This window comes from Anser cygnoides, chromosome 15 (assembly GCF_040182565.1).
Source record: "Anser cygnoides isolate HZ-2024a breed goose chromosome 15, Taihu_goose_T2T_genome, whole genome shotgun sequence".
Classification (NCBI taxonomy): Eukaryota; Metazoa; Chordata; class Aves; order Anseriformes; family Anatidae; genus Anser; species Anser cygnoides.
The window spans coordinates 12,653,490-12,680,325 of record NC_089887.1 but is presented as its reverse complement, the minus strand read 5'-3'; the positions used below and the strand labels follow the sequence as shown (position 1 = coordinate 12,680,325).

The 26,836-nt window shown below is 48.7% G+C and overlaps 3 protein-coding genes across 13 annotated transcripts; 2 read left to right on the top strand and 1 right to left on the bottom strand.

Moving 5' to 3' along the window:
* The first annotated feature begins 498 nt into the window (after positions 1 to 498).
* LOC136786436 (TBC1 domain family member 24-like) lies at positions 499 to 16,359 on the top strand. 8 transcript variants are annotated; one of them, XM_066977602.1, is made up of 7 exons: positions 499 to 687; positions 3,574 to 3,615; positions 4,676 to 4,818; positions 8,796 to 8,912; positions 9,720 to 9,947; positions 10,518 to 11,882; positions 13,758 to 13,970. In XM_066977602.1, exons 6-7 carry the CDS (start codon positions 11,458 to 11,460, stop codon positions 13,777 to 13,779), a joined length of 447 nt encoding a protein of 148 aa, XP_066833703.1. In that variant the 5' UTR covers positions 499 to 687; positions 3,574 to 3,615; positions 4,676 to 4,818; positions 8,796 to 8,912; positions 9,720 to 9,947; positions 10,518 to 11,457; the 3' UTR covers positions 13,780 to 13,970. The 8 variants fall into 8 exon arrangements, 7 of the variants coding, with proteins under 7 accessions (XP_066833703.1, XP_066833706.1, XP_066833700.1 ...); XM_066977603.1 differs by lacking the exon at positions 499 to 687 and adding an exon at positions 1,162 to 2,069; XM_066977604.1 differs by lacking the exon at positions 499 to 687 and adding an exon at positions 2,110 to 3,487.
* NME3 (NME/NM23 nucleoside diphosphate kinase 3) lies at positions 15,182 to 18,301 on the bottom strand. Of its 4 annotated transcripts, none has more exons than XR_007161896.2 (6): positions 18,144 to 18,301; positions 17,721 to 17,851; positions 17,529 to 17,630; positions 17,190 to 17,302; positions 16,417 to 16,974; positions 15,182 to 16,330 (listed from the first exon to the last, which is right to left on the bottom strand). XR_007161896.2 is itself a non-coding variant. In XM_048060157.2 (6 exons), the coding sequence occupies exons 1-5, from the start codon at positions 18,187 to 18,189 to the stop codon at positions 16,213 to 16,215; spliced, it is 510 nt and encodes a 169-aa protein (XP_047916114.1). In that variant the 5' UTR covers positions 18,190 to 18,301; the 3' UTR covers positions 15,182 to 15,668; positions 16,193 to 16,212. The 4 variants fall into 4 exon arrangements, 3 of the variants coding, with proteins under 3 accessions (XP_047916114.1, XP_047916135.1, XP_047916130.2); XM_048060157.2 differs by lacking the exon at positions 16,417 to 16,974 and having other exon boundaries at positions 15,182 to 15,668; positions 16,193 to 16,330; XM_048060178.2 differs by lacking the exon at positions 16,417 to 16,974.
* Positions 18,302 to 19,366: 1,065 nt separating this feature from the next.
* EME2 (essential meiotic structure-specific endonuclease subunit 2) lies at positions 19,367 to 25,349 on the top strand. The gene is given in 9 exon segments (XM_066977606.1): positions 19,367 to 19,405; positions 20,386 to 20,478; positions 20,946 to 20,947; positions 21,226 to 21,345; positions 22,324 to 22,429; positions 23,126 to 23,241; positions 23,672 to 23,861; positions 25,004 to 25,032; positions 25,034 to 25,349. Coding segments are annotated over 9 exon segments (819 nt in total). The 5' UTR covers positions 19,367 to 19,381; the 3' UTR covers positions 25,173 to 25,349.
* Positions 25,350 to 26,836: the final 1,487 nt, after the last annotated feature.

Below are 26,836 nucleotides of genomic sequence, written 5' to 3'. Positions count from 1 at the left end.
TGCGTACATTTACAACACCGTATAAAAGATTAGAACTTTATTGGTCACTTAAGCACGCCTAGTTAATAATCTTTAATGCGGCAGCTATTTATCCAGTCGTAAACAGCGCGCTGCTGCCAAGCCAAGCTAAATAAACACCGCGGAAGTCCTTCGGCTTTGAAACGAGCTGGTTTCTGCCCCAGCCATCGCAGGCTCGGTAAGAAAACAACCGCTCCGTGACTGAGCGCGGAGCCACGCCGGTCCCGAAGCGCCCCTGAAGGAGCCTCGGGGCCGCGCTCCCTCACGGCGCCCTCACGGCGCTCCCGCCTCGCGCCCCTCGCCTCCGCCCAGCCCGCGCCCCGCACGTGCCACACCGCGGCCCGCCTCCCGCCCGCCCGGCGGCGCGCATGCGCGCGGTGCCGCCCGCGGTCCTCCTGGCCGCGCGGCTGACGAGAGCTGCGGCAGTGGGGGCGATGAGGGCGGCCGGGGCCGTGGGGGCCGGCGCTGCCCTGGGCGTGCTGAGGGCCGGGCGGGCCGCAGCGCCCCGCCGTGCCGTGCCGTGCGGAGCCCCTCGGGACCCGGAGCGGTGCCGGGGGTGCCCCCAGTGCTACCGGCGTGGGCCCGGCCGGAGGGGTGGTGTGTGCGCGCCTGGAGAGCGGTCTGAGCCCGGAGGTCTCGCTGCTGAGTTTGTTCCCTGAATATTCCCAGGTGTCTGCCACAGAAGGAGCTTTTTTACCGCTTTATTTTCGTGCTCCTCTTCAGCGAGGAGCTGCGTGTGTGCGTACAGCCCGTCCTGAGGTGGGAGGTGGCCGCAGGGGTGCGGGGGCTGACAGGACGATTCCCACTGAGCGCCGAGTTTGAGGCCCCCTCCGTAACGTCACCGGGTGCTCCCCGGCCCTCCTGTGCCGGCACACGGGCACGTAACCGGGGGGTGCAGCCTGCTGCCGCTGCTCCCGGCCCTGGCGGTGTCAGAGGCACCGGGAGGGCCGGGGTCCTGCGGGGTGATGGGGGAGATGGGTGGCTCTGTACAGAAACAGGCTGCCTTAAAGCTGGGTTTGTGGCCGGTTCTGTAAGGAAGCTGGAGCATCCGAAAGCTCTTGTGGTTTAACGACAAGCCAGGTAGGATTGTCAGAGTGTCTGGGAACACTCGGGGAACAAAATCAACACAGATCGCATCTAGGTATTACCAGAAAAAAGAATTCCTTGTTAGAACCTCCTTTGTTACACAATCACTGGTAGTTAGGCGGTGTTGCTACAGGCTTCTATCTTAAGATGGTTGCTTTGCAGAAGCAGCACCGAGAACTTGATTCTAAGGACTCCAGCCACGTTTTATATTAGCTCTTTCTTGCTTCCAAGCAATACATTCTACTTCTGTCCTTTGTAATTTGTAAAATAGCTGTGAATAGTATTGCACTATAGCTATTGAGAACCTTTGTACTGAATGTCTTTTCTTTCATTAATATTTGAAAAATTGCAGGTGTTTGTGCAGCTAGAGTTTGAACACTGGGGGAAGAGCTTTCTGCTTCTCTTTCTTGCTGTTAATAATTAAATGTTGCCAAGTAAATTTGTACCAAGCTATCTGTGGACCTTCCACATTCAAGTGCCTCTGCTCATCCTAACTCTCCTTCTATTGCAGCCCTTTGTTTCTCCCCTTGGTTGTTTTTGCTTCTTCATTCTGTTAATTTGAAACCTTGAAACAGCCTCCCCCTGTCCCTTGATCAGCTGTGTCATTTGGATTGTTAAAGTAAACTGAAAGAAGTTACACCTGCACTGAAATTTTTGTATCCATAAATTCAAGGCAGGCAAGCGTTAAAGCAAACCAGCCCACGCTGCTTATGTTTCTTGCTGCCTCCAAGATCAAGGTTATTGCAATCTGATAATACTGCCCTGGCATTTGTTTAGGTTGTAAGGGCTTCTGCTTCAGTGCTGAAGCTGGATAGAGTTAATAACAGGCAAATTATTGGCAACAGGCCGTGGATTTTGGTCCTTGGTGTTCCAGCTCTTTAAATTGCATTCTGCTCTGCCCGTGAGGTTGGAGAGGCTGTTAAAGCTGCTTGCGTTAGGCTGTAAGGATACGTGCTCCGAAGTAGGTGGGTATATGGTAACACCTGGAGTAGATAAGCTGTTTTAGCGGCCTGAAAGCAGCATTGCTAGTCTCCACTTATAGCTTTGAATTGTGACTGAGAATTAAAGAGCTAAAATTTCTTTTGGAAGTCTGATATGTTCATCTGGGGTTGCCTTTATGTTCAGATATAAGTGGAATGTTTGGATATGTTTGCATAGCATGTAGCTTGGGGACGAGGGCTTGCAGTAGAGCTCATCTAAGTAACGCTGGTCATCAGCCATTTAGTTCCCTTGTACCTGACTGGGCAGTCACGCGACCTTTCTGATATAAAAATAGGCAGAGCTAATTGCACTATATTAATGATTGACTTGCTTGGATTCCGTGTGTATGGGTGGGAGCACGTGCTGGAGGCGTCCAGCTGCGGCATCAACTGTTTCTCTAAGCTAACAGATGTCAGCACTCTTATCTGTGTTGTTCGTGCACTTAGGCTTCACCATATCTCATGTGTTCTCCTCTTGCTTAAACCTCTTAAGTTAAAGGACAGCTACCTGAGCTTTCAACCGTGTTGCAAACGACCAGGTGTTGATTCCCACTGTCTTGGGGAAGGAGTTTGACAGACTGTTTTATCCTGCTTGGTACGGACACAGCTCTGTTCTGTTACCAAATAGGTGTAACGTCTGTGTGGCTACACCGGCACTGGGTTATTTTGTTAGAGTTTTCCAGGAGAAAACAACTGAAGGAAGAAATAACTCACATAAAAAGATGCTCTCATGACTGGATTTTGCTGTCATTACAACTGCATCATTTCAAAATCTGCTAGGCTGAATATAATTCATTTGAAAAGAAGACTAATGTTTATCAGATCAGTTCAAACTTTCTTACCTAACAGGACAAGAGCCTGGTCTATTGACCGTTGTCAAGTAAGCTGGTTTGAACCTGTACTGCAGTACGTATCTTCAGAATATAGTTATTTTTGTTTCAGAACTGGGGATCTTAAACCTAAAAAGATAAATACTGTAAGCTGTAGAGCTAGTATTCTCAAGTCCCCTACCTATGCAGAAACTACCTCTGCCCTATGAGGAGAGATGCTCTTCAGAGATTGCAGGAAGGACACCAAATTCTGTGTTAAACAGGCAATTTCATAGATCAAAACACTGGGGAGCACTGCGGGAGAGCTGGGGCAGAGGAGAACCAGCAATAAACTACAAAGGGAACATTGGCTGAAAATATTTACTACAAAGGTGCCACAAGCAGTAATCCTGCTTGTGGTTTGAGAGGCTGAAATGAGTTGTTTATGCTGTAAGCACTTTAATAGTATGGTTAACTAGCCGCTCTTCTCTGTTGTGAGGGTATTTGCCCCCTTGTTCTCTATACTCCAGAGGCGAATATGAAGGTTGGAAGCCATGCAGAAGTGCAGGCAGATAGCTTTTGAAAATTACAGAGGTCATTGGTGTACCTAATGCATATGAATGCTGCCCGTCACATTCTTTTTAAATGGTCTGATTTTATTTTGTTCTCCTCATCAACAGACCTGGCAGAAGGGAGCAAGTCAGAAGAAGATCTATACGAAGGTAAGTTCTGCGGTAAAGATTACTAAGATCCCTTCAGTCGGGGGGAAAGAGGGGTGTTAGGGTGTTGTTTTTCTGTTGTTTGTTTGTTGGTTTTTGTTATAATATCTCACTGTATAGAGGGAATGTTTGCTTTCTAATGTAATTCCCCAAGGGGACAAGATTCCTGCTTTACATCTCAGTATGCCTGTAAGCCCTCTCCTCCAGCTGAGAGACTGGCATCCGTGGATCCGTGCAGTGACATTTGACAGAGCAGACGTCAGATACTTTAACTCCCTTTAAGTTTACTCAGAATAAGCATGTGGATAAGGAACACCATCTACTGCGAGGCAACTCATCTGTCCTGTGCTCTGAGCCCTGAGCTATCTTCCCAAAATTCTGCCCCACTAGTAAGACTAGAGATTAGCAATCTACAATAATAGTAAGATTAAAAACTCAGCAACCAGTCTGTGGTTATAAATGCCATTTGATTTTTTAATGAAATAAGGTAGCACTAGCTTGGGATTGTGCAGTGTTTGCTTTTACAGTATAAAATGCTGTTTCTGTACCTTTGCTGCTCCAGGACAAGTGTTCATGCTACTCTTGGGATTTTGGTAGGGTATAACTTTTGGAAGACTACAGAAATAAGAACAATATGTCGCTTTATTTTGATATAAGTTCCCTGAAATGTAATTGTTGGCAGTCTGCCTGAGATTAGATCCTCCTTTAATTCTGAAGTGTATTTGGAGCTGGTTTGGTGTTAGTGTCTAAGTTTTCTCTTGTGTGCAGGATAATCTACCTTTTGTTGTTTCCAAAGAGGGGTAATCCATCACCAGGGATACCAGATTATTGAAGCTTTTCTTTGGGGCAGTCTTGGGAAGAGGGAGAAGATACGGAGTTTTACAGAGCTGGAAGAGAATAGATTCTTTATAAATTGTCAGCTGTAACTTTGTAATTTTCATAATGCTTATGTTACTGTAAATCAGCTTTTGCTTTCCAAGAGAAAACCTCTATGCCTTTAGCACTTGGTGCAGAAGATAATAAAATAGTCTGATACAATAATGTTTTCCTACTCCATTTTCAGCTGCCAGCTGAAATCATGGGGCTGCAAAACTTACCCTGGAATAAACAAGTTCTGTTGATAGCTGCTGGTGTGCATGGAGCGTACCTCCCCATTTGCTTACTACGGAGGCAAAGAAGGCATGCAGCAATTTCTATAGACTCAGAGTAAGAATCATAGCATCACAGAATGGTTTGTGTTGGAAGGGACCTTAAAGATCATCTAATTCCAGCCTCCCTGCCATGGGCGGGGACACCTGCCACTAGACCGGGTTGCTCGAAGTTCTTTAGTGTGAGTGTATAATGCAGTCCCTAGGCAGGTATAAAGGATCAAGTGCCTTGAATATTCACAGAGCTAATAAATCATAATCATTTTAAATCATGTCTTGCTATATGAGACTTCTTTTTCTAACTGGAGAGATATTAATGGGGTAGTTATCGACATGGAAGATTACACAGCAGAAGAGGTAACTTGTAGGGACTTGTGTGTTCGATTAGCCCGGGGTTGCTTGTTCAGCTGCCCATCGTCTAACTTTGGTTTCCTTTAAGCACTCTGTGGCTGCTGGACTAAAGCTTTGCATGTTCATATATTGCTCCGGGAGATCTTAAATCAACTTAAACACATTCTATCATTTAAATTGATAGAAAAGTTAAATTCTTGTAAGTTTCCACACTGATATTTGTACTGCTTTGATTAAAATATTTTTGTTTTGTTTTAAAGATAACATTGGAAATTGGGTCATTGGTCTATTGCCTTGATAGACTTTAAATGGCACACTTCGTATTTTGAAACTTCTGGTTTCAAAGTAAACTTTTTAAATGGGTAACACTTAGTTCATTGTATAAAATAGATTTGCTGCTTAAATTCAGTGTTTTTTGTTTTGTTTTGTTTTAAAAAGGAAAATTCTCCGCGTAGTTGGTCCTCATGTTTGTAATGACATAGGCAGGACAGAAGCTCCTGATCTATATCTTTGATAACATTTACTATCCAGTACCCTCTTACAATTCTTCAGCATTTTGCCTCCTTTGTGGAACCATTAATCTTTTTTTTTGTTCCTTGTTTTTGCATAAGATTTTTTTTGAGGCCTTTATGTTGTTTGTTTTGGGAGTGTTTGGGTTTTCTACCTCTATGGTATCTTCTAATAAGTACAGCTCATGGAATCAACAGTGATAGAGTATCAGAAGTGCTCATGTTGTCCCAGGACAGGAGATGGGAACGAGGGGTTTCTGTTTTCTGTTGAAATGTTTTTAGATATAAGGCCTACACATTCTCTTAAATATAAGCTACTGTCATTTATCAGACCAGCATAGATCGTCATGTTTCTGAACTTTTTATTGTAATAAAATACATGATTGATTAATCACAGATAATTAAAAGTCCCTGTTTAAGAAGACATTACCTGTGCTTTCATTTGCAGATGAAAGCACAAGATTCTCAGGCAAACCTTCAGTGACTGTGCTTCATATGCAACGGTGACGTCCACAGAGAAATCATCTAGGTGCTTAAAATGATTTGCCCTGTAGTGTGCTCTTACCAGTACTGTCAGACCTTACCAGGTCTTCAGCAGTTTCTCAGGGAAGTCAGAAGTGAATACTCGTTTTGTGTCAACGCATTTCTAGACTTTGTCCCTAAAGAGCGTGAAAAACAATGGGGAGCAAATATCTCAGCCCCTATTGTTACTGATAAACCAGTGTTAGAGCATTATCCAGAAGCAGGAGCCCAGCTTATGCTGTGGACAGTGCCTGGGGCGATCCGTAAAGAGATCGAACTGCATTTAACCTCATCAAAGCAATCCGTCGAACTCTTGTGTACTCCACTAAAAAGGATCGTCAATTCAAAATGCATCAGCATGGTCCAAACTGCTTTCCTGGGCATGATGAGCTAGTTGTGTTTGGCTTGTTCCGGTGCTAAATGGAGTGCTTAATTTTTAGCTCTGCGTATATCTTCCTAAATGCTTTGTGGAATGGGAAGTAATTGAAGCTGTAGATGTAACAGGGGATGGCACTGTGATGTCTGGTCTTGTTTCCAGATCCACATAGCAGAGATGTCAAGGTATGCTGCTGTAAGCCTGGACTCAGAGAAGACTGCAGGGTGCACCGAAGTATTGGGCAAGAAAGAGTAACTGTTTGTCAGTTGTCTTTTCTTTGGCAGCATTACTTTCTTGCTGCGTTGCTTTGTTCTTCTATCAGACTCATTGGTATGTAAAGCAAAAATCTCAGATGTGATTCAGTATTGTTCAAGGATGGGAAATCATCTACTTAGGGTTTGGGGTTTAATTTTCTTCAACTGGAGTGAGGACTAATAGCTAGAAATCTCAAGGAAGAAGATTCATCTGTTCATGTGCCTTCTGCATGGGTTAGTTTAATGAAGCTATGAAAGAAATTAGACTTGAGCCTTTTCTCTGGCTACATCACTACGGCATAAACAGGAGACAGTACGCTGCAGCTCTGGGAGGTTAGCAGTAGTCTTTGTTTGTTGTACAGCAAAAGAAAATACTTGCTACCTGTTAGCACGTTATGAAAACACGAGCCAAAATATCAGTTGTCAGTATCTAGCTGTTCTGTACAGTGCGTAGCAAAGAGCTGTATCAGAGGTGTTTGAAAAGTGGGCCTCATTAAAATCAGTGCAATTGTGCATGGGTAAGATGAAAAATGTTATCGAAGTTTAGGTTTCACGTTATACAGTAACTACAATGGATGCGTGTGAAGTATCCTAACAAGTTGTTAATCTGTAGTACAACTTTCAGAAGGCAAAATTGTAAGGCTATTTAAATAGGATAGGGAACAAGGTTTTCCTGATTATAATTTTTTAAGGAACTTTCCTGTATTTATTAAAATCAGTAGCAAGTAGTTTAATCTCAGGTTTTAATCAAAGCTGGAATCTATTTCTAAAAAGTTTAGAATATAAATATTTCACTAATGTGGATATATGTACTCTGGATTTGGAAGAAATATTGGTACTCCACATTAGTTGTAATTCAGGTATTTCAGTTTGCTGATTCTTGCGTTTTGGAAAGCAAAATTTGATTATTTTAATGAACTGGAAGTAGAGTTGGTTAATTTTGTGATTGAAATACTGAAATGCATCTTGCAAAACTTACTAGGTTGCTGTTGTAATGGAACTTATTAAAGCTGTCCCTAGCCATGTTAGCTTTAGTAAAATTGTGACCTTATATTCCCTTTGATGAAGGGAAGTCATAATTTAAATTGTTTAATTTCTGACTGGTGCATTTTTAGATGATTTCATAAAATTGTTTTCAAAGGCAGTATCAGACTTTTGACTGTCACAATTTGCTCCATTGCTCTATAAAATTCAGTGCAGTTTTCAGACATCTTCTGAAAGTAGCCTACACAACAATGGGAAGAATTAAGGGATGGAATGGAAAAATGTGGCTGGACTGGCAAGCTTATTTCTTAAAAATTAGTCATTGACTTGAAATCCTGCCAGTTCCAGTTCAATGGTCATTGCCCGGTTTTGAATTATAATGATTATTTGCTTCATAGTTTTAAACTTAACCTCGGAAAATCTTCTGTCTGTACTGCAGCCATTTTTGGTGTATTTTCAATATGCTTTTTTCTACTTCTCACTTGTTTTTAATTTGCACTTAACCGAAGAGCGAGAAGCTCCATAATACACCAATAGATCCAATAATCTCAAACTTGTGCGGTGGTTGCTACTAAAACAGTGTGTTGTTCTGTTCTGTGTTAATTCTTACTGTTTTGTAGAAGTCAGTCAAATTAGAAAGGAGAATGGGGGCTTCTCCTTAAAGGAGGTATAAGTAACTTTCAAGCTTTGCCATTGTCATGAGTAATGTAATTGGCTTTGCTAATTTTTAAAACCCTATTACAATTTTGTCTTAAGAGGTACTTGAAAGCATTCCAGTTCTCTGCAGTTGAGGTGCTGTTATCCAGAGAGCCAGGTAGAGGATGCTGCTGCAACGTGGTGCTAACTTTTCTAAAGTTACTTTACCAAGAGGGAAAGAGTTGTGTTGTAATAAGGAGATATAAATGAGTCTCAGTACCTGCGAGAAGTGGGTGGGACACAGCCCCTGACCAGCTTGCTCTTTGCTACTGAAAATGAGACAGCTTTTGTCTGCTTTTACCGTCAACTCAAAGTTAAACTTTGCTCTTTATGTGGTTGCCAGAAAAGAAAACTTGTGCAGAGGGATGGATGGAGGAAGATTCAGAAGGAGTGGGAGGAGGAGACGACAAAGGCTGGCTAGAATTTTTCTGAAATTTCTTGGGCTCTTCTCCTTTGGCAAGTAAGTACTCCCAATTCGAGGCCTGCTGGCTTGCAGTAGCTTTTGGCACAGTGTCAGGAGCTGTGCACCATTACACTGAAGCACACTAATTCTGTTGGTTTTGCAAGCAGTTAAGAGCTGGTCATGCTTTAGCGGCCTCGACAATGCCTGTTTGCTTTGCTGTCATTTTTTTCTTGCAGCATTTAGAGCTCTGAGAAGCACAAGCAGCCAGACCTACTTGCACAGCCTGCAGATTTCTCCCAGCCAAAGTGTGTTCAGAAGTTCTGTCGGTCTGATTTCCATCCCCTAGCCGCTGACTTCAGTGAGCTTGCTGAGGAGCATGCACTCATCAAATTAGTTAGTTTCTGGAGAAACTTCCAGAGGGAAAGATGACGTGCAACCTTTAAATATGCCTGTGACTCTGAATGATGGAAAATAGCTATGAATTCATATGAATGTATGATATGAAGTATGTGAATGATAGAAAAAAGCAAAGAGTAAGGACAGAGAAGAAAGTTTAAAGGAAAAAGGACAGAGAAGTTGTAATTCTGAATATCTTGTAAGTTCTCTAGTAAGATAGACGTTTTAATTAACCCTCCCTAATATAAACCTAAGTGGTTCCCAAAAAGTGATGGCAGGAAGGGGAAGCTGTTTCATAGTGGAGACTCCAGCAAGTACAGGGTTGTAATAGTTTCTGGACTGAAGTGACCATGAATTGTATGGTTCAACTTTCTGTATATCATTCCCTCCTAAATAGAAATGTATTTTTTCTCCACAAGGGTATTACTGTAGAATTTCAGTTAAAGGTAAGTTCCCTGTGTTTCCCAGGTGGAGAAAGACAGAAAAATATTAACAGAGCTACGTTGACTCTGCAGTGGACTGGTATCCCACTGTTACTCCTTTGCAGATCCCGAAGACGTGCTCACAAGGAAGCATTGTTTCTAAACATCATAAGATAGCCTGCTTTCAGATCTGAAGTGGGAACAACGTGTTGCCTACTTTAATTACAGTCTGAGAATTAATTTCATATGTGGAAGAACACAACAAAAAGAAGAGGTGAGCATCTCTTTATTGTTCTTACGTTCTACAGTGTAACAGATGACTCCCCAAAAAATCTGTTTTTATAAAATCTGAAAAAATATTTGGAAGGAAGGAGCTATCCAAAGGGCTTCTGTGTGTTGCTGACAACCTTATTAAAGAGAAATTAAATTTTGGAGTTCCACCATGTGGTTCAAAAAAAAAAAAAGTTAATTTTTAGCCATAACTTAACACTATCTGAATTAAGTATATGGCTGTCCAAGCTAATGCTCATTGTATGTTTATGAACTTCTCTGAACTTGAACCAAAATGTTTGTTGTATTTTACTGTAGTAAAGTAGGAAGGATGAGTCATCTGTCTTGATGGTGTGTCCCCCTTGAGTTTCAAATCCTTTTAATGCACCTGTTATAAAAAAGGCCGTGGTCTGTGCTAGTAAATGTCAAGCTCTATGCATCGTCCAGCCTGTTGATACAGGAATGACTAAAGGTTTTCTGGAAGCAAAACTGTTTCTGTTTTTGTTGCTTTGACCTTTGCACATCATGTCATAATTGTACAAATCAGTTTTATAGGCCTGTTGCATTTTTATAGGCTTATCTGCCTTTGCAGAGCCTGCAGCGTCAGTGGGGGTGTGCTCCCTGGCTTTAACCCGGCACTGAGGACGCATCGATAGAGATGTTCCTGCAGTGGACTAACTTGTTGCCTGCTGTCACTGGTGTGTTTTAGTCCATCCAGAAGGGGAGATGCAGTAAATGAAAGCTAATTCACGTATGGGCATTAGTGGCTGCAGTCATGCTGTCTGCTGGGACACAGGTGTGCTTTGAAGCTGGAGTCAGCTGGTAGATCATGTTAACGTGTGGTTTGAGGAACTAGAGGCTAGAACCTGATCTTTTAGCTCTCGCTGCTCTTAGAGCCTAGTGTGTTTTTAAAATGGTCTAATGTTGGTGATAGCGGGCCCTCTAGAGGGCGATTTGATCATAGAAATGCATACAAAATCAGAACCAGAAGTCCAGTGCAGTGCTCAAGAGGATTAAGACTCAGTTTCATGAAGCTGTTTTAAGCTGCTGTGAGCCCGTATTGCCATCAGAAGGGGTGGTTCTGCCTTGTCATCTTTGCTCTGGCACTGACATTGACCTAGTTGACCCTACAGCTGCACATCTTGCTTACCAGATGGAAAGGAAGAACTGTACATCAACAAACTAGTCTCTGTGACTGTGTGGCCACATGAGAGCCAGTACCAGCATAAAGGAGCAACTAGGAGCACGTGGTTGTGTCTAGCAGGAGGTCAGTGTCTCTTTTTACTGGCTGCACAGTCTTGGAACAGTTTACGCTGCTCACGAAACTGCATAATTTTAGGATAAAATTTTAGGATAAATAACAGTTACTTCCCCAGAGAGTTAGGAATAGAGACTGCAAACTGGACAAGCTGGGTATTTCTGGGTGGGATGTTTCTCTTCTGTAAGTGAGAAGTTAATTTAAAGGTCTTTGCCTCTGGCTGGATCAGACATTCCTAGCCTTTGAGTCCTCGTGCATGACTTTCGGGGACCTGGTTAACAAGTACTGTCAGGCAGCACACAAGCTGATGGTGGCAGTGTCTGAGGACGTGTTAGAGGTGTACTCGGACTGGCAGCGGTGGCTCTTCAGAGAGCTGCCCATGGCATACATTGCTCGGGTCTTTGACGTGTTTCTGGTGGAGGGCTACGAAGTTCTCTATCGTGTTGCACTGGCTATTCTGAAATTTTTCCACAAAGTCAGAGCTGGGCAGCCCATGGAGTCTGACAGCGTACAGCAGGATATTCGGGCTTTTGTGAGAGACATTGCGAAGTCAGTGTCTCCAGAGAGGCTTCTGGAAAAAGCCTTTGCTATCCGCCTTTTCTCACGGAAGGAGATCCAGCTGCTGCAGATGGCCAACGAGAAGGCTTTACAGCAGAAGGGCATCACAGTCAAACAGAAAAGGTAGGGGTCTCCCCACGGGTAGTCCGAGTGGTCTCCACAAACCTGAGATCCTGAGCTTTTCTAAGTAATGAACGGTCCGCTAGTCTTGCGTGCCTGGTGGAGGAGAAGAGCTCTGCTGGTGCATGCTGATACCTCTGCTGACTTTTTCTGTGTGGATTTGGTTAGAAAAAGTCAGCAGCCCAAAAATTAAGCATTGCTGGGACTGAACTGAGAAGTGTGATGAATTTATAATTACCTTTTTACAGGTATATGTTGATTGCAAATGTTGCATCTCAAAAGTGTCTATCACAGGCTGATTTTAAACCAAAAGACAGTTTATTAAAGCTGGAAAAACACTGGTAACTTACTGGGAAGAAAAGTACCCAAACAAATACGAAGATTCTTAAGATGAGATTATTAGTATAAAACATGAATTTCCTGCCATCCAGTGCTGTGAACTCAGGTGCTTCTTTACTGCAAGTAGGCAAACGCTGTCTGAGGTGGGAATGTTTTCCTCACCTAGGGAGTTTATTTTATAAGAGGGAAGAAATAAATAAGTCTTATTTACAGGTTACTTTTAAAAGTAGTTTGACTGCAAACCTCCTGAAAATCAAGGGCATAGTAACCATAGGTAGGAGCTGACTAGTTTTGTGACAGGTACAGGTGCTGTTTGAAATAATGATTTTGAAAGAACAATGAAAAAGGAAAGTGAGGATACCAATCCAGAAGATGATTGCATTATCTCCTTTTTCAGAAACAAGAGGAGGAAAAGCCCGCTGGGAGCAATGGGCCAATGAAATCTTGGTCCATTATAATAGGTAGCCTTAATAAAAGCTTAGCGGAGAGACCTCTGCATGTATATATCTTACAGCCAGTTATATTGCTAAGTCGCAGTAGTTGCAAACGGGTATGTTCCGTGGTATTGAAATAGCCTTATCCAATTCTAGCCTACAAAATAACTTCTGTGTTAGCTGAACTTCTTACATGTACGGTGTATGCAGAACGTTATCTCCATGAACTTTGCAGTCTTTTCCGAGGGTTTATTTTTAGATTTACAAATTGGTTTACAACTGGCTTGTGCCTTACCTTGCTTTTCTCTTGGAAGAGACAGTTCTGCCAGTCTCAAATGTGCCAAGGCGCTCAGCCACTGGAAGGTCACGTTGGGTACAATTCTGATCACTGCATTCAGGGCTTGCAACAAGCAGTATTAACTCTTGCAGTTTGTGTATATTACCTTTCGTTCATGTACTGAAGTTCAGAAGAGTTGTAATATCCTTTCTGAATATATTAGTATATTCTTCAGCAACAGAGTGAGAGTTAAACAGGAGGTCCAGCTGCACTGAATGTTGTAGAGGCATTCTCACTCGGAACAGTGGTGCCTTCAGAGCAAAATGTAGTAAATTTATACCCAAATAACTCCAGTAGTAATCGCCTCACCAGACAGAGTTGCTAATGAAAAACTTTTATCATCTTTACTTTTGCGAACATACTTCTCATTCTCCATTGTCTGGGTGCTGCTGTGAACTAGGCTCAGTTTGGATCCTGGTGCAGAAGTCACCTTTTCTCCACTGCTCAATAAGATGAAAGTTTTCTTGTCCAGATAGATGTGTTTGGCCTGTGCAAGTAGTTGATGAATTATTTTACAATCAAATAACTCTGAGCAGGCAGCAAAAAGGGAAAAAATAAAAGGTGGAAGATAGAAAATATTTTAACCTAACCTTTTTTTTCATTTTGCCTTGTGGTTCAAATCAAACTGTACTTTGTTTCTTTCCAGGCTCCTTACATTCACTTTGTTATGGATGTAAAAAATCACTGATCTTTTCTACCTTTTTTTGTCTTTCCTTTTACGTTCTTCTTCTGTCAATTGCATACCCACTGCACCCCTCCTGTTTGCAGTGTGGCATCTCCAAAAAGGTAGGCTCAAACACTCGGATCTTTGCGCTTTGCTCGCTTCTTCTGTCTTTGAATGGCTGGTAATTTTTTTCTAATGCTGTCATTATTGCTAATGCTGGGGCAAGAGAAGCAAGGCAGCAATTACAGCATCAGATTGTTGCGTAACATCTACTGAATATACTCTTGCAAAGTTAGTTCAAAGCACCTGCAGAGTCCTAAGATGGGGGGAATGGGCACAGCTGGTCAACACAGCATTTTATTGTACAGCAATGCAAGTCTGTATTTTTCAGGACGGAAAAGCTTGATGTTAATGATGGGATTTAAGTTATCTCTGCACTGGAAGGAAATTGTGTGGGTGTTTTGTTAGTTTTGTTTAAAAAAAAAAAGGCAACATCCTCAGAGTTATAAGGTACTGTTCCATGCCCAAGCCTGGTATGAGCTGTTGCAGTTTACGTAAGACATGCTCAATTATTTCCTACTTTGCAAGCTTTCCGCAACTAATTGGAAAGATGTTGGACTGAACCCAATTTGGCACACTCCTACAAGTGACTTGTCTCAATTTATACTACGTTGTATTTACTCTTATGTGGGTAGTTTTTTCAAAGAGGCAAGATGACTTTTTGCTTGTGTGTCAAGAAGGTCAGAGTTACTCAGCCATACAGCATTAGTGGTTAATTCAGTCATTCATCAAGTCTTGGCCTGAAAAGCATTTCTTAAAGAACAAAAACTAGTGGATTGTAACACCTGATAAGCAGAGAAAGAATAAAGACTGCCCTGTGATTAGTACCACAGATGTATGGGTCTAAATTAATGCTTTTGAGACAAGTTTTCTGGCCTTGTTGCAGGTGCCATAGGTCAACTTTAGTGAGAGATGCACACAAAAGCTTCTGTTGGGAGCACTTTTTGACGGGAGAAAGTGGTGCTGTATGTGTTTTTTGGGTCCCAATTAGGGTTAGGCTCAGTGTTCCAGTTAGGGTTACGTTTAGGGTTGTTTGGAAAGAGAGAAGCCACAGAGTCCTCTCACCTGCTGCCTGACTGCAGACATCATCGCAGGGTCCCCATCACGACAGGTACCAGAGCAGCTGTTTCTCCTGGTCCCAAAGGTGTTTAACTCCATCACACAGGTTAATTCCAGCAGCTCGACCCCATCACACAGGTTCCCCTACAGTCACCTTCCTAAATGATTTCAATATCTTGACAAACTGTGGCTCCTTCCCCATTAGCTGTTCCACCCGCGCATCTCCAGGGCACGGAAGAATTGCCCCTAGCAGCACATTCCTGCCAGTGAAAGTGAAGCTGTGTGGCACAGGGAACAAGCTCACATCCCTGCCGGCACCGGCCTAGAGCCACCCCCTCCACCCTCCAGGTCCCCTGGAAAACAACTAGCGGAAGAGGTGATGGGATTCTCCAGAGTTTATTATTTTAAAAAAAAAAAAATGGATGACTTATGGGAACAATCTCCAAGATGTTTGGAGCTGCAAACTACTGCTTGGAGAAGGCCCTGAAGGCGGGAGGAGCTCTGCCAGAAATGCTGCGTGCTGCAGTCAGGCAGCTGAGGAGAGCCGAGCTCAGAACATCTCAGCCCACACGCAGCAAAGCCCCGGGAACCTCGCTCCTTCAGGTTTCACCACAGCTGTTCCACAGCAGAACACACCACCCCTGTCCCTGCCCCTATGCTCTGGCAGGAGGCTCGGGGGACTCAGAGCATAAAGAAACAGGCGGTGGTGTGAAAATCAAGAGGAACAGCGAGAAAAGATGGGGCCCAGGAGCACAGGACAGAGGAACACATTCGCACGGGTGGCTCTGAGGCTCTCCTGCAGCAGGTCCTGCCGTCGCAGGAAGCCTCCAGACGCTCACAGCAGGAGCCTGGCTGAGTCCTCGGAGCCTCTTCCTCCTCCAGAGGCCGCTTGCGCCCTGCAGGCAGGGGACAGGTGAAGTGAGGAGGGTCACCGAGCTGGGTCAGCCTTGGTCACCAGCCCCTGCGCTTAGCCCGTAGCAGGTTCTTTAAAACCCTTTGGTGGGGAACCTCACAGATGCAGGTGAGGACAGGGATCACACCGCCCCACAGTGACCAGCGCGCCTCTCCCCGTGGCCAGGAGCATGCGTCCTGCGCCAGGCAGTGACAGGAACAGGGCCCAGCTTCTGCTTTCCATTAGTAAATCACCTTGAGCCTGGGATTTTAGGATGCCATAGCACGCAGAGCAGCTACACTAACTACTTACTGCAGCAGATGGGAGGGAGGGGAAAAAAAAAAAAAAGAAATAGCTGCAATTGCAGTCAGCTGAAGTACTGAGTTCCAGTCAGAGAGCAGCTCCGGGAACCCTCCACACACACAGAAGAGAAACCCCCACAGCGACACCACAGCAGAGCCCCCAGTCAGCCCCAGGGCCTAAATGAAACAGACGGAAACGTCCTGTGCCCGAGCGAGGAAGACCCACGCTTCCCTCGGGCTCCGTCATCACTCGTAGATCCAGCGCTCGGCCGCGTCCTCCCAGCACGTCAGCTCCTCGGGGCGGAACCAGAGGGAGATCTCCTGCCGGGCGCTCTCGACCGAGTCGCTGCCGTGAATCACGTTCCTGTGCGGGAAGAGGAAGGGGTCAGCCAGCACCACGCAGAGAGAGGCTGGGGAGGGGAGTTGCAGGTGGGAAGATTTCACCCTGACCAATTTAACCGAGCCTGCTGAGCCGGTCACGTCACACAGCGCTCCTTGCCACCCCGCAGCCCTCCTCCTTCCAGCTCGGTGGCTGCTCGTGAGGTGGGTTAGGCCACGTATGTGTAGGAGCTGCCAGTTTCCAGCAGTCCTCTCTTCTGTAATAAATTATTTATGTGCTGCAAGTGGCTGTCAGTCTGGGGTTCACCTTTGTTTTGAAGTTCTGCCTCCAGCTTTCCCCCTTCTTTCAGGGGAAATAGGTCCTGTGAAGCAGGTTTGCTATCAGACACGAGGGAGCAGGAACCTAACAGGAGGGTGAGATAAAAACTTCATCTACTGCAGGCCAGGCTCAGCTACAGCCACCAGAGGTCACCACTGGTGACTCTCCAGTGATGAAAACAACATGCCTGCAGAACTCCTGCTTGGCTTTGGGTTCAGACTCGGGTGCCTGGTAGAGCCGAGTGCCCTCAGGGTGCCCTGCTCCCCTGGGACAAGACCGAGAGGGCTCCTCCCTTCCTCTTCTCAGCCTGACAGTCCTGGTTGCTGGAGCAAACGCCAAGCAAACCCCTCCTAGTGCAGACAGACGAGGCCTCAGGAAGCACGAAAGACCCAAACCCAGACTCCTCCCTTCTGGCAGAGCCAGCCGGGGAGGCAGAGGTCAGCGTGTCCTGGCCGGTGTCCCTCTGCAAGCAGTAACGGGGGTGACGGCGGTGATCTGAGCGCAGAAGGGGGAGCGTTGTACCGGCGTGCACCAAAACACCCAGGGCACAAGAAGCCAGACTCACCTCCCAACATCAATGCAGAAGTCTCCTCGGATGGTGCCAGGCAGGGATTCAGCTGGGTTAGTCTCCCCGATCATCATACGAGCCATCTTGACCACATCCAGGCCCTGCCAGACCTACGTGACAGCAAACAGAGTCAGCTTGCGCAGCTCCCCCGGCAGCTCCAACCACCCGCTCCCGAAATCTGCCGTCTGATCCCCGGGGGGACGGCCCACAGGGGGTCTCTCAGCGAGCTGCTTTCCGAGATCACTTCTTGAGGACCATCGGCATTGCCTCGTGGGTTCAGTTCGCCGCAGAGAATGCCCCATCAGGGTCTGCACGGCTCCACCGGCCAGCACTCACCATGGCGACCACGGGCCCCGAGCTCATGTACTTCACCAGCCGCCCGTAGAAGGGCCGGTCCCGCAGGGCGACGTAGTGCTCCTTCAGCAGCTCCTCCGAGGCCTGGGCACGGGAAGCCCGCGGTCAGCGCCCGGGGCGAGGCAGGGCTCGCTGTGACCGGGGCACGCTGCGGGGCACCGGGACGCCGCTCACCTGCAGCAGCTTCAGCCCCAGCAGCCTGAAGCCCTTCCTCTCGAACCGCCGGATGATCTCCCCGACCAGCTGCCGCTGGACGCCGTCCGGCTTGATGGCCACGAAGGTGCGCTCCGTGGCACCGGGACGGGCTGCGGGCGGGCGGCCGGGGCGTCAGCCGGGACCCGGCCCCTTCCCTTCCCTTCCCTTCCCTTCCCTTCCCTTCCCTTCCCTTCCCTTCCCTTCCCTTCCCTTCCCTTCCCTTCCCTTCCCTTCCCTTCCCTTCCCTTCCCTTCCCTTCCCTTCCCTTCCCTTCCCTTCCCTTCCCTTCCCTTCCCTTCCTCTCCCTTCCTCTCCCTTCCCCCTTCCCTTCCCTTCCTCTCCCTTTTCCCTTTCCCCTCCCCTCCCTCTCCTCATCGTCCCGGCCCCGGCCCCGGCCCGCACCGCAGTGCAGGACGCTGGCGAACACGGCCAGCACCAGGCAGATCATGGCGGCCCCGCCGCTCTCCGCGGCCCCGCTGCCGGCCCCGGTCCCGGTCCCGCCCCGCCCCCGCCGCTCCCCTTCCCCCGCGGAACGATCGCGCTGCGGCTGCGGGGCGCCGCCGGGGCCCTGGGGGCTGCAACCCGCGCCCGCAGCCGGGCAGCTGGGGGTGGCGGTTTGGGGTTTGGGGTTTTGGAGTTTTCCGTGGGGTTGCAACGATTTGTGGGTCCTGCCTCCAGCTCAGCGGTTCTCCACCCGAGGAGGGGAGCCCCCTGTGCTCCGGCGGAGTCCCGTCGTGCTTGGCCCTGTACGAAGTGTCCTGGGATGAGTGCTGTGAGCCGAGGGATGCGGCCGGTGCTGGGGAGGCTGCGGTGCCCCCCGTGCTCCCCGCGGCCTCCCTCCTGGGGGAAAGGGCTCTCCCTCCGTCTGAGCGGGGTCAGCCCAGGGAGGCCGGCTGGGTGGCGAGGAAACGCCGCCGCGTGATCTCCGCTTTTAAAACGCTGCCGTGGCACCTACACAGCACCCGCTGCCGCCCCAGTGCTGCTGGGCTCCCGGATCCACGGGCCGGGGCTTCGCTGCCTCGTCCCGGGGCTCGGTGCCTGCAGAAGGAGCGCCAGGGACGGCTCTGCGCCCTCCTGCCGGGGGGCACCTGGGTGGGTGCTGGGGAGGATGGGGATCAACCCCAGAGAGCGACCTGGGGATGCTTAGCTGTAACGTTCGGCCTTTTAAATATGGACGTGTGAGATGGGGTCTTCTGATGGGTTGGGGGTTGTTCGGGTTTTTTTGGCATTATTAACCTCCAGACAGCACGTTCTTAACCCTTCCCTTGCACTCGTAGAAACAGTTGTGCTATTTGCTTGAAACATCTCAAATTCAGTCTAGGACAGGCATCTGTCCAACAGTGCAAGCAGTTAGCGTGACGAGGTTACAGGCAGCTGTAAGGAAGGTAGGCAATGGATGGTGTTGACTCACGTTAGCTACATTCGACACTCCTCATAGCGCTGGTAATTAAGAGCGCGTTCTCCATGCTCATGAAGTATCTCCTCTTCGCATGTCAGGGTTGTTGATTGTTCTTTCCTTCTCTACAGGTCTCCTCAAAGATCCTGCCTCAGACATTTGGATCAAGGTTTTAAGTTCCTTGGACTGTAAATAATCTTCTGAGCCTCAGGCAATTCCCTGCAGCATAACCTGGAGGAGAAACATGCCAAGCACTCTGTCTGCTCCGGTGAGTCTCTCTCGTCTTCTCCGCAGTAAATGCAATCTGGCAACAGATGTGCTGTGGGGAAGAGGCTTTGACTTGGCTTTCTAGGCTGGATACTGGCGTCGTCAGCCTCAGAAATGCTGATTGCTGGTGACCACAGTTAGCTCGGGGAGTGGAGATGGGACTGATTCTCATTCAGGTTATTCCAAAGCCGATGGCTTTTCAACATCTACACCTGATTGTTTCAGGCAGGTCTGGGCAATCTGTAGCAAGCAAGAATGAGTCCTCTACAAGTCATTCATACGGAGGTTTATTTAGGAGGGCAGCAGCTTTTCCAGAGCAGATGCTGTGCATGGCATGCTGCCACAGGCAGTAGCTGCATAGCTGGAAAAGGCTGGGCAAGTTTGCCGCAGGGCCCCCAGTTTAGAAAGCCTTGTGACTGTTTCCTGAATCCTGCTTGCTGGGAACCTGAAAGCTGGCAGGTGCCTTCTGGTACCAATTACGGTGCCCGTTTCAGCTTGGTTTTGGCAAGTACTGTGTAAAACAGTATCCACGTGGCAGCAGAGGCAGAGGTAGGCTGTTCTTGTCCTCAGCCCCACTACAAGAATTTCAGGCAGAGGCAGAACTGTATTTTGGCTGTTGCTGGATAAAACATTGCAGATGCTGTGGTCATACAATAGATCATAACATCCGTACCTACGTTGTCTGTAGTCATATAACTGCGTGTGGTGCAGACTGAGCCCGTTTTGTCTTTTCAGCTTCATGGCAGTTCCTGCAGCTGTCACTGCTTTCCTCCCCAGGTGGTTATTGCACCTTCAGTCATCTGCTGGTGTGGGGAGGTTTTTTACTCTTCAGTTCAGCCGTGGTCTTCCACCAGCGTAGTACTGACACAGCATTGCCAGTGTTAGTGCCTCTCACTGCATGGGCGCTGCCTAGGTGGAGACCTGCTGCCTGCCTTCTCTCTGGACACCTGCTTGTACTGGAAATGACTTCTTCTTCTTTAGGATGACTCCATGGTGAAGACTGAAGAGGAGAAGGAGGTGCTGGTGTTAGTGGAGCCAGAAGATTTTCTAAAGCGCCTCTTTTCCCTAACCCAGGTGATCCAGATCTCTGAGCCAGACCTATACAAAGCACTCTGCAGCAGCCATTTGGCCAAAGGACCACAGAAGGGGGGGAGCCTTCATCCAAAACTGCCATTGCTCCACCCTGAAATAAAGCTGTGTTAGAGATGCAGTGGTTTGGAATGAGTGAACCTGGGGGAGAAGCAGTATCTGAGTGCGGCAGTAGGTCTTTAGGGATGATGCGCAGACTTCCCTTTAAACCCAAGACAGGATGCTGCTTTCTTTAGAGGAAGCCTGGGCAGGCCAGGCTTGTCTTTCCTCGTATTTAGCTTTTCCATCATCATGGCGCTCATAGAAGATGCGCTCGAAAGAAACAACCCAAGTACACAGCCCTTGGAACCGCTTGCGTTTTGAAGCAGGGAGGTTTGTAGTTAGCTCTCATTCACGTGCAGTCACGCAGTGTTTTATGCGTCTGTCCAGGCAGCCTGTGCTTCTGCCCTGAGACGTTCAGCAGCCATCCAGCCCAGCCCAAGACTAGAGAAGGAAAGAACAGGCGGTGTCTGAGAGGAGGTCTGCTAACACTCCAGGAGAGAGGTGAGCAGAGTATTGGCCGATGTGGCATGCAGCGTGTGCCCAAAAGCAACGCTCCCAGCTGCAGCCTGAGACTGGCCCTGCCAGCTCCCAGTGAGAGATGCTCCCGAGGAGTCCCCGAGGAGACGGGGAGGGCTTATTTCAGAGAGGAAGGCTGCTGCACACTTGGGTGTGATTTGTCTTGCTTCGGAGTTTCGTTGATGCCCCACCAGGGAGTCAGCCTGATCTGAACCACGTACTGCCTTTGGCCAGCCCGGAGGGCTCCTCCACCAGAACCTACAGCGCGGCCGTCGTGGGGCTGGGTGCCTACCAGCGGTACGTGCTGGGGACGTGCAGGAGCAGCGGGCCCGGGAGGCTGGCAGGGGGTGCAGAGAAGTGTCTCTGCAGGAAGGAGGTGCTTGGGGCTGAGCTGCTGGCACTTGATGCCAGCGTGGGGTCTGTAAAGCACAAAGTTCGTGCTCAGGGGGGCTGGGACTTGGGTTTTGCAGTCTTGTAAATCCATCCACATCCACAGCAGACTCTGAGGATCTCGTAGTGAGAAGGTGTTTGCAGGTAAGGCTGCACCGTACCAGGTGGAGGGCTGCAGTGATATGGCTCTTGCTGAATTACACCACAGCCCTTCTTGGTGCACAGGGCCCTTCTGTTCTCAGCATGCTGTGTAGCTCATGAAGAGGGAGGTCCGGTGCCTGGGGCCCTCTTCTTGTACCTCGAATGTCTCGTTTGTTTGTTGCTCCCAGTGCCCGAGTCCTTCCTGTCTGTGTACATGCACAGCAGAGGAATCCCCTTTCTGTGGTGACGGTGTGATCATCCAGAGCTTCCCCACATCGATGCAGCCACAGTAGCTAGGTCTGCCCTGTCCTGTCTTTCCCAGGGAGCATTTCCCAAGGAGAGCTCTTGTCTCACCACCTCCTGGGCTCTTTCTCACTTAAGCCTGTGAGGATACATTTTACCAAGAGTGTTATTTCTTTAAAAAAAAATCAGCTGTGGCCTGTTGAGTTCTGCCACCGAAGGAACCAAGCAGTGCTCACCCTGGTTTTGGGTCTCACCTTCTCTCACAGCCGCATCCTTCCAGCTCACGTGTAGTCCCCAGCCGGAGGGGCTGGGCACAGCCTGCAGAACCGTGCCTGCGGGAGCAGCGCTGCCTCGCAGGGGAGCTTTGTCTCCACCTTTAAGTCAGGTTGGGAGGTGGCAAACGTGGGTGCTGTTAAGTCTGGCCTCTTCCTCTTTATCAGTCAGCAGCCTGAGGCGTGAATACGCAGCACGCGTCTGTGAGCTGTGTCGTGCTTACAGGTGTAACCGGGAGCAGGACAGGCAGCAGGCACGGAGCCCTGCGAAGCAACGTCCCGGATCCCAGCCTGGCCCTGAGCTGTCCGTGACTCAGCGGGTGATACCAGAGGTAAAACTTCTCACGCTCCTTGAAGTTTTGTGTTACTCGTGGCTGAACCGTACGGAAAAGGCTCCCGCTGGGGTGCCCTTCTGTGTAATGAATGCTTTGCCAGGGAGGCGGTGGCTGGCTTGGATCAAGTTGCAGCCACGTGCATCCTCAGAGCCTGTTGTTCCTGAGATCCTGGTTCAGAGCTGATCCAGCCTCCCCTCCCCAGTCCCACCAACAGCTGCCAAGTTCGCTGTGGGTTCTCACTCAGGTCCCTGCCTTGCAAAACTTGTGTCCCACAGCAGAGCAGAAGCTCTGTGGTGCCACAGCAGTCAAAAACTAGGTCAGATAGGATCTAACTCTTGCTTGATATCCCTTGAGCTAAAATCCTGCCCTGCCTGAGTATGCCCCCGAAGGGGCGATGACCCGCTGGCTTACTGAAAGCTAAGAAGGATGAGCAGGCTTTGCTGTGCTGTGTAAACAGAGCTCACGCACCCAGTGCTGCCTCCCTCCCCTTCCAGCCCTGCTGAGGGACGTGATACTACCCTGTGCTTCCCTTGCTTCTGCCTCTGGGTCCCGTGGGTGGCCACGGCCATGCCAGCACCGCTGGCTGAAGTTTCAGTGTGCATTTGAAGGAGGCTGAGGGCCTCGGGTTGTCCTGGCCCACCTGAGCCTGTCTTTTTCCCATTGATTGGTCTTACGGTGTCGCTTCTCCTCCAGACACTGGTGGTGCTTCAGCTGTGGGGTAACACTGAGGTACTCTTCCTAGACACGTGGCAGGAATTTGGCGAACACGTTTCTGCGCTGATGAAGGCGACAGCGAAACGCCCGTACAAGTGAGTCATGTTGCTGGATTTGGTCAAGTCCCAGGCCCGGAGCTTTGGAAAATGTCAGCAGAAGCTACAGAAACGCTTACCTGTGACTGCCAGTGTGTCCTGGTCAGCGTAAGGGCTTGGACTAGATCATTTTCAGTCCTCTGTGCTGATGAAAATCACCCAGCTCTCACGGTGAATGTAGTTGTGGTTCAGCATTAAGAATGGAGGGAAAAGGAGAGCCGCAGGAAAACCTCTTCACCCAAGTGTTCTGAAGCTTTTCAGGGAAGGAAGGAAATGGTGAGGAATAAATATTAGTCCTGAACAGAGGGAGGGTTTAGAGGGAAGCCAACTGCCTAATGCTAGGCGAAGGCTGCAGCATCAGGGATCTGCAGGCACGTTCTGAGCACACGCTGTCCCCTGGTCTGGCTCTCAGCAGTCCTTCTTTCTGCAGGAGGCAGCAGGAGATGCACGAGTTGCCTTTCTGCACTGCGGGGATCTCAGGCAGCAGAGTGTGAGTGGAGAAGGATGGCACGGGACTGTGGCAGGTGTGGGAGAGAGAAATCCAGCAGTTTAATAGGGTCAGCCCTGCAATGGCAGCAGCAATAGCAGAAGCATATCCCTCCCCAAGCCTCCTGGTACAGGTAAGCCCTCAAACCCCTTGGTGTCCTGTTAAAGCTTGCTGCGTGGAAGATGATGGTAGGGAGGCGTGCCACAGGTTTCCTTGCTTAAAGGTCTCTGTGGATGGAGCAAGCAAGTCCTGAGTTTGTAATCAGCTCTCCAGAAAAGAGAGGACTCTGTCCAGACGGGTGTTTGACTTAAGCCATAGTTTTGTTTCAGCAGTAGCTGAAACAAAAGCTACATTTCAGCTGCTCGTTAGCCCTTCCAGGCCTCTTTCTGCCTTCATCTTGCCTAGAAGGACCAGCTTCATGCATCTCTGCATTTTTGCCTGGCTATCTATTTGGCTGCATATCCCAGCCAGTGCGGCTGAGGGTCTGCTGTATACGTCCCATTGCCCTTGCCCAGCATGGTCTGTCCATCAGCTTTTCTTGCCTTTATTTGAAATGGGCGCTGTCACACGTGGCTGCCATTGGTTGGGCAGCTCCAAATCCCTCCCTAGCAGAACATGCGTGTTGCCCCTGTGGACCACAAGACATCTGAGCTGTCACCAGCAGCGTACCCACACTTCCCTTGCTCTTCTGTTTGTCTGATCCTTCAGGGAGCTGATTTAGCTCACTAAATTCTCCCTCTCCCTACTGCCCTTACCTTTCTACTGGTTTGTGAGGTAACTGTCAGTGAGGTGTTGGGGGAGCAGGATTAGACAAGGATGTTGTGTGACCCTTCCAACAGCCACTTAGCCAATTTATAAAGACTTTTTTTTTGTAAACACGTGCTTGTTTCCATTTTGTGTGAGCATTAATCACTTAAGCTCTTTGCATTAGATCAGGAACTGTGACAGAACTTTTTTTAAGTCTCACATAGTCAAATATCCTCTTCTACTTTTCTTCTCCTGGAGCTTTGATCTCTGTCCCTAGCATACCCTCTTCAGAAGAAGTGGCTTTACAGCAATCTCATTGTACACCGGAGGGGCAACACAACTCCGTGTGCATGAGGCCTGTTTGCGGGTCTTGATTCTTCTGAGTTTTATCCCCTGACCCTTGTGTGTTTGGCTGAACGCTCAGCCGGGGATCCTCAGTGCAGTGATGGGATTGAGCCCTGCGGTGGAGATTGGAGTATTCTCTTAGAACATCCCCATTAACTGCTCCCTTCTCTTGTGCACTTGAAGGCCTACAAAGAGTGCAGCACGGACGATGAGACTACTTCTGCTGAGTGACATCCCAGTGAAATCGGATGTTGGTGGGCAGGACCGCCGCCTTGGGCCAGACTTACCCCGCCACATCTACCTCTTCATGGTATCCACCAACCCCAGCCTTGTCCTGGACCTGACGGCGTAGTGGGACCGTGGGCTGCCCTGGTCAGCCCCGTCGTTTTTATCTGCCAAAACTCAGCAGTCGCGGAGCTGCTGCTGGCATGGCCGTGCAGCTGGGAGCCCAGCCAGTGGAAGCAGCTGATTCTGTTTCAGAACAGAGACTTGCACATCAATAAATGTCTCGTTACAGATGCTTTCTTCAGCCTCTCGGCTCTCCTTTCCTCTTTTAGCTGCCCTAGCTTTAATATCCCTCTGGCTGGAAAGCAGGCTGACTCCTTAGAGAGTTGAGCCACATTGGGAGCAGGAGTGGGGCATGAAAGTGGTGGTGAGCTGTCCCCGAGCAGCACAGGGTCAGCTCCTCTGTTGAGACAGCCATGCGGTAAGTCTGTCCCACGCTGCCTGTCAGGTGCGGTGCTGAACGAGCTAAATATTTTGTGCACTGTTTCCTGACTTTTAATGCCCTGCTCCCTGCAGGTTCTTCGGCAAGGGCGGACCTGTTACTCTAGGTCCTTCTTGCAGCTTCCTCAGGCAGGTGGATCCTGCTGGGCTTGCTTTTAGGAAAATGTTCACCAGCCATCAGAGCCAGCTGGCCAGAGAGGAACCACATCCTAGGGTAACACGGAGCTGGAAGCAGGGCAGGGGAGTTTGTTGGCTGAGCTCCCAACATAAGGAAATACCACATAAGCTCCAGAAAACTCCACACAAACTGGTGGGCTATGATGGGATCCTCCTTTCCCAAAGCAAAAATTCTGCTTCTCACTCAGAAATATCTGCAGCTGGGAGGGGGGACCCCGAACTGAGGTTTTGGTAATGCTGACTGGGGCCTTCCATAGTGACGCGGAACCCCCCTGAGCTTCTTCCCGCGAAGCACAGCTTGCCAGCTCAAACCAACAGCAGCCAGTGCTGTGAAAGTGGGAGGGCACCCTCAGAATAAAGTTCCTCCTTGCCAGTGATTCTTCTGTCTCCATCTGCTAAGGCTTGAATTAGTTCCTGTGAGGAGAAATCCAGCAAGGCTGTTTTTTTCTGGCTGGAGCACGACTACAGATGGATTGACAGAGAGCCTGTCCTACTTAATTACAGTTCTCATTCAAAGCTCGTAACCAGAGACACCAGAGCCATCTTTGTTTAAAGATTCACGATGCGGGAAGGAAAGGCACGGTCATGGGGAATAAATGCAGGTGGAGCAAAAGGCTTTGCACGAGGCTTTTGCAGGTCTACAACGACCAGGAGAAAAGGCAGCAGGTGGCTACTTGTGTTCACAGTGGCAATGATGGGAGGCTGCTGACTGATCAAGTCCCTGGAGCCCGGCTGTCCTGACAGCGCGACAGAAGTCTGGCAAGAACCGCTCGAGTACCTGACCCCTCGCCTCGCTGCTTGCTCCCAGCCAGCGCTCGTGGCCTAATCTGCGAGGAGCAGCTAAAGCGCTTTTCCCTCCTCTTTCCTGTCTAGAATCTTAGAGCAGCTGAAATGCAAAAAAAAAAAAAAGCAGGAAGGCTCTGCTGCATGCCACTTGCTGGCGGCAGTACCAGGCCACTACTGGATTATTCTGTTCCAGGCTCTGATCCAGCATTTCTCCCCAGCACGTAGAAGGGGCCTGCCGCAGGCAGCACGCACGTCTTGGTCAGCGCCTGTCCTGCACACATGAGCTGCTCTGATTTTCAGGCTCTGGGGTGGGCATTTGGGGTTGTT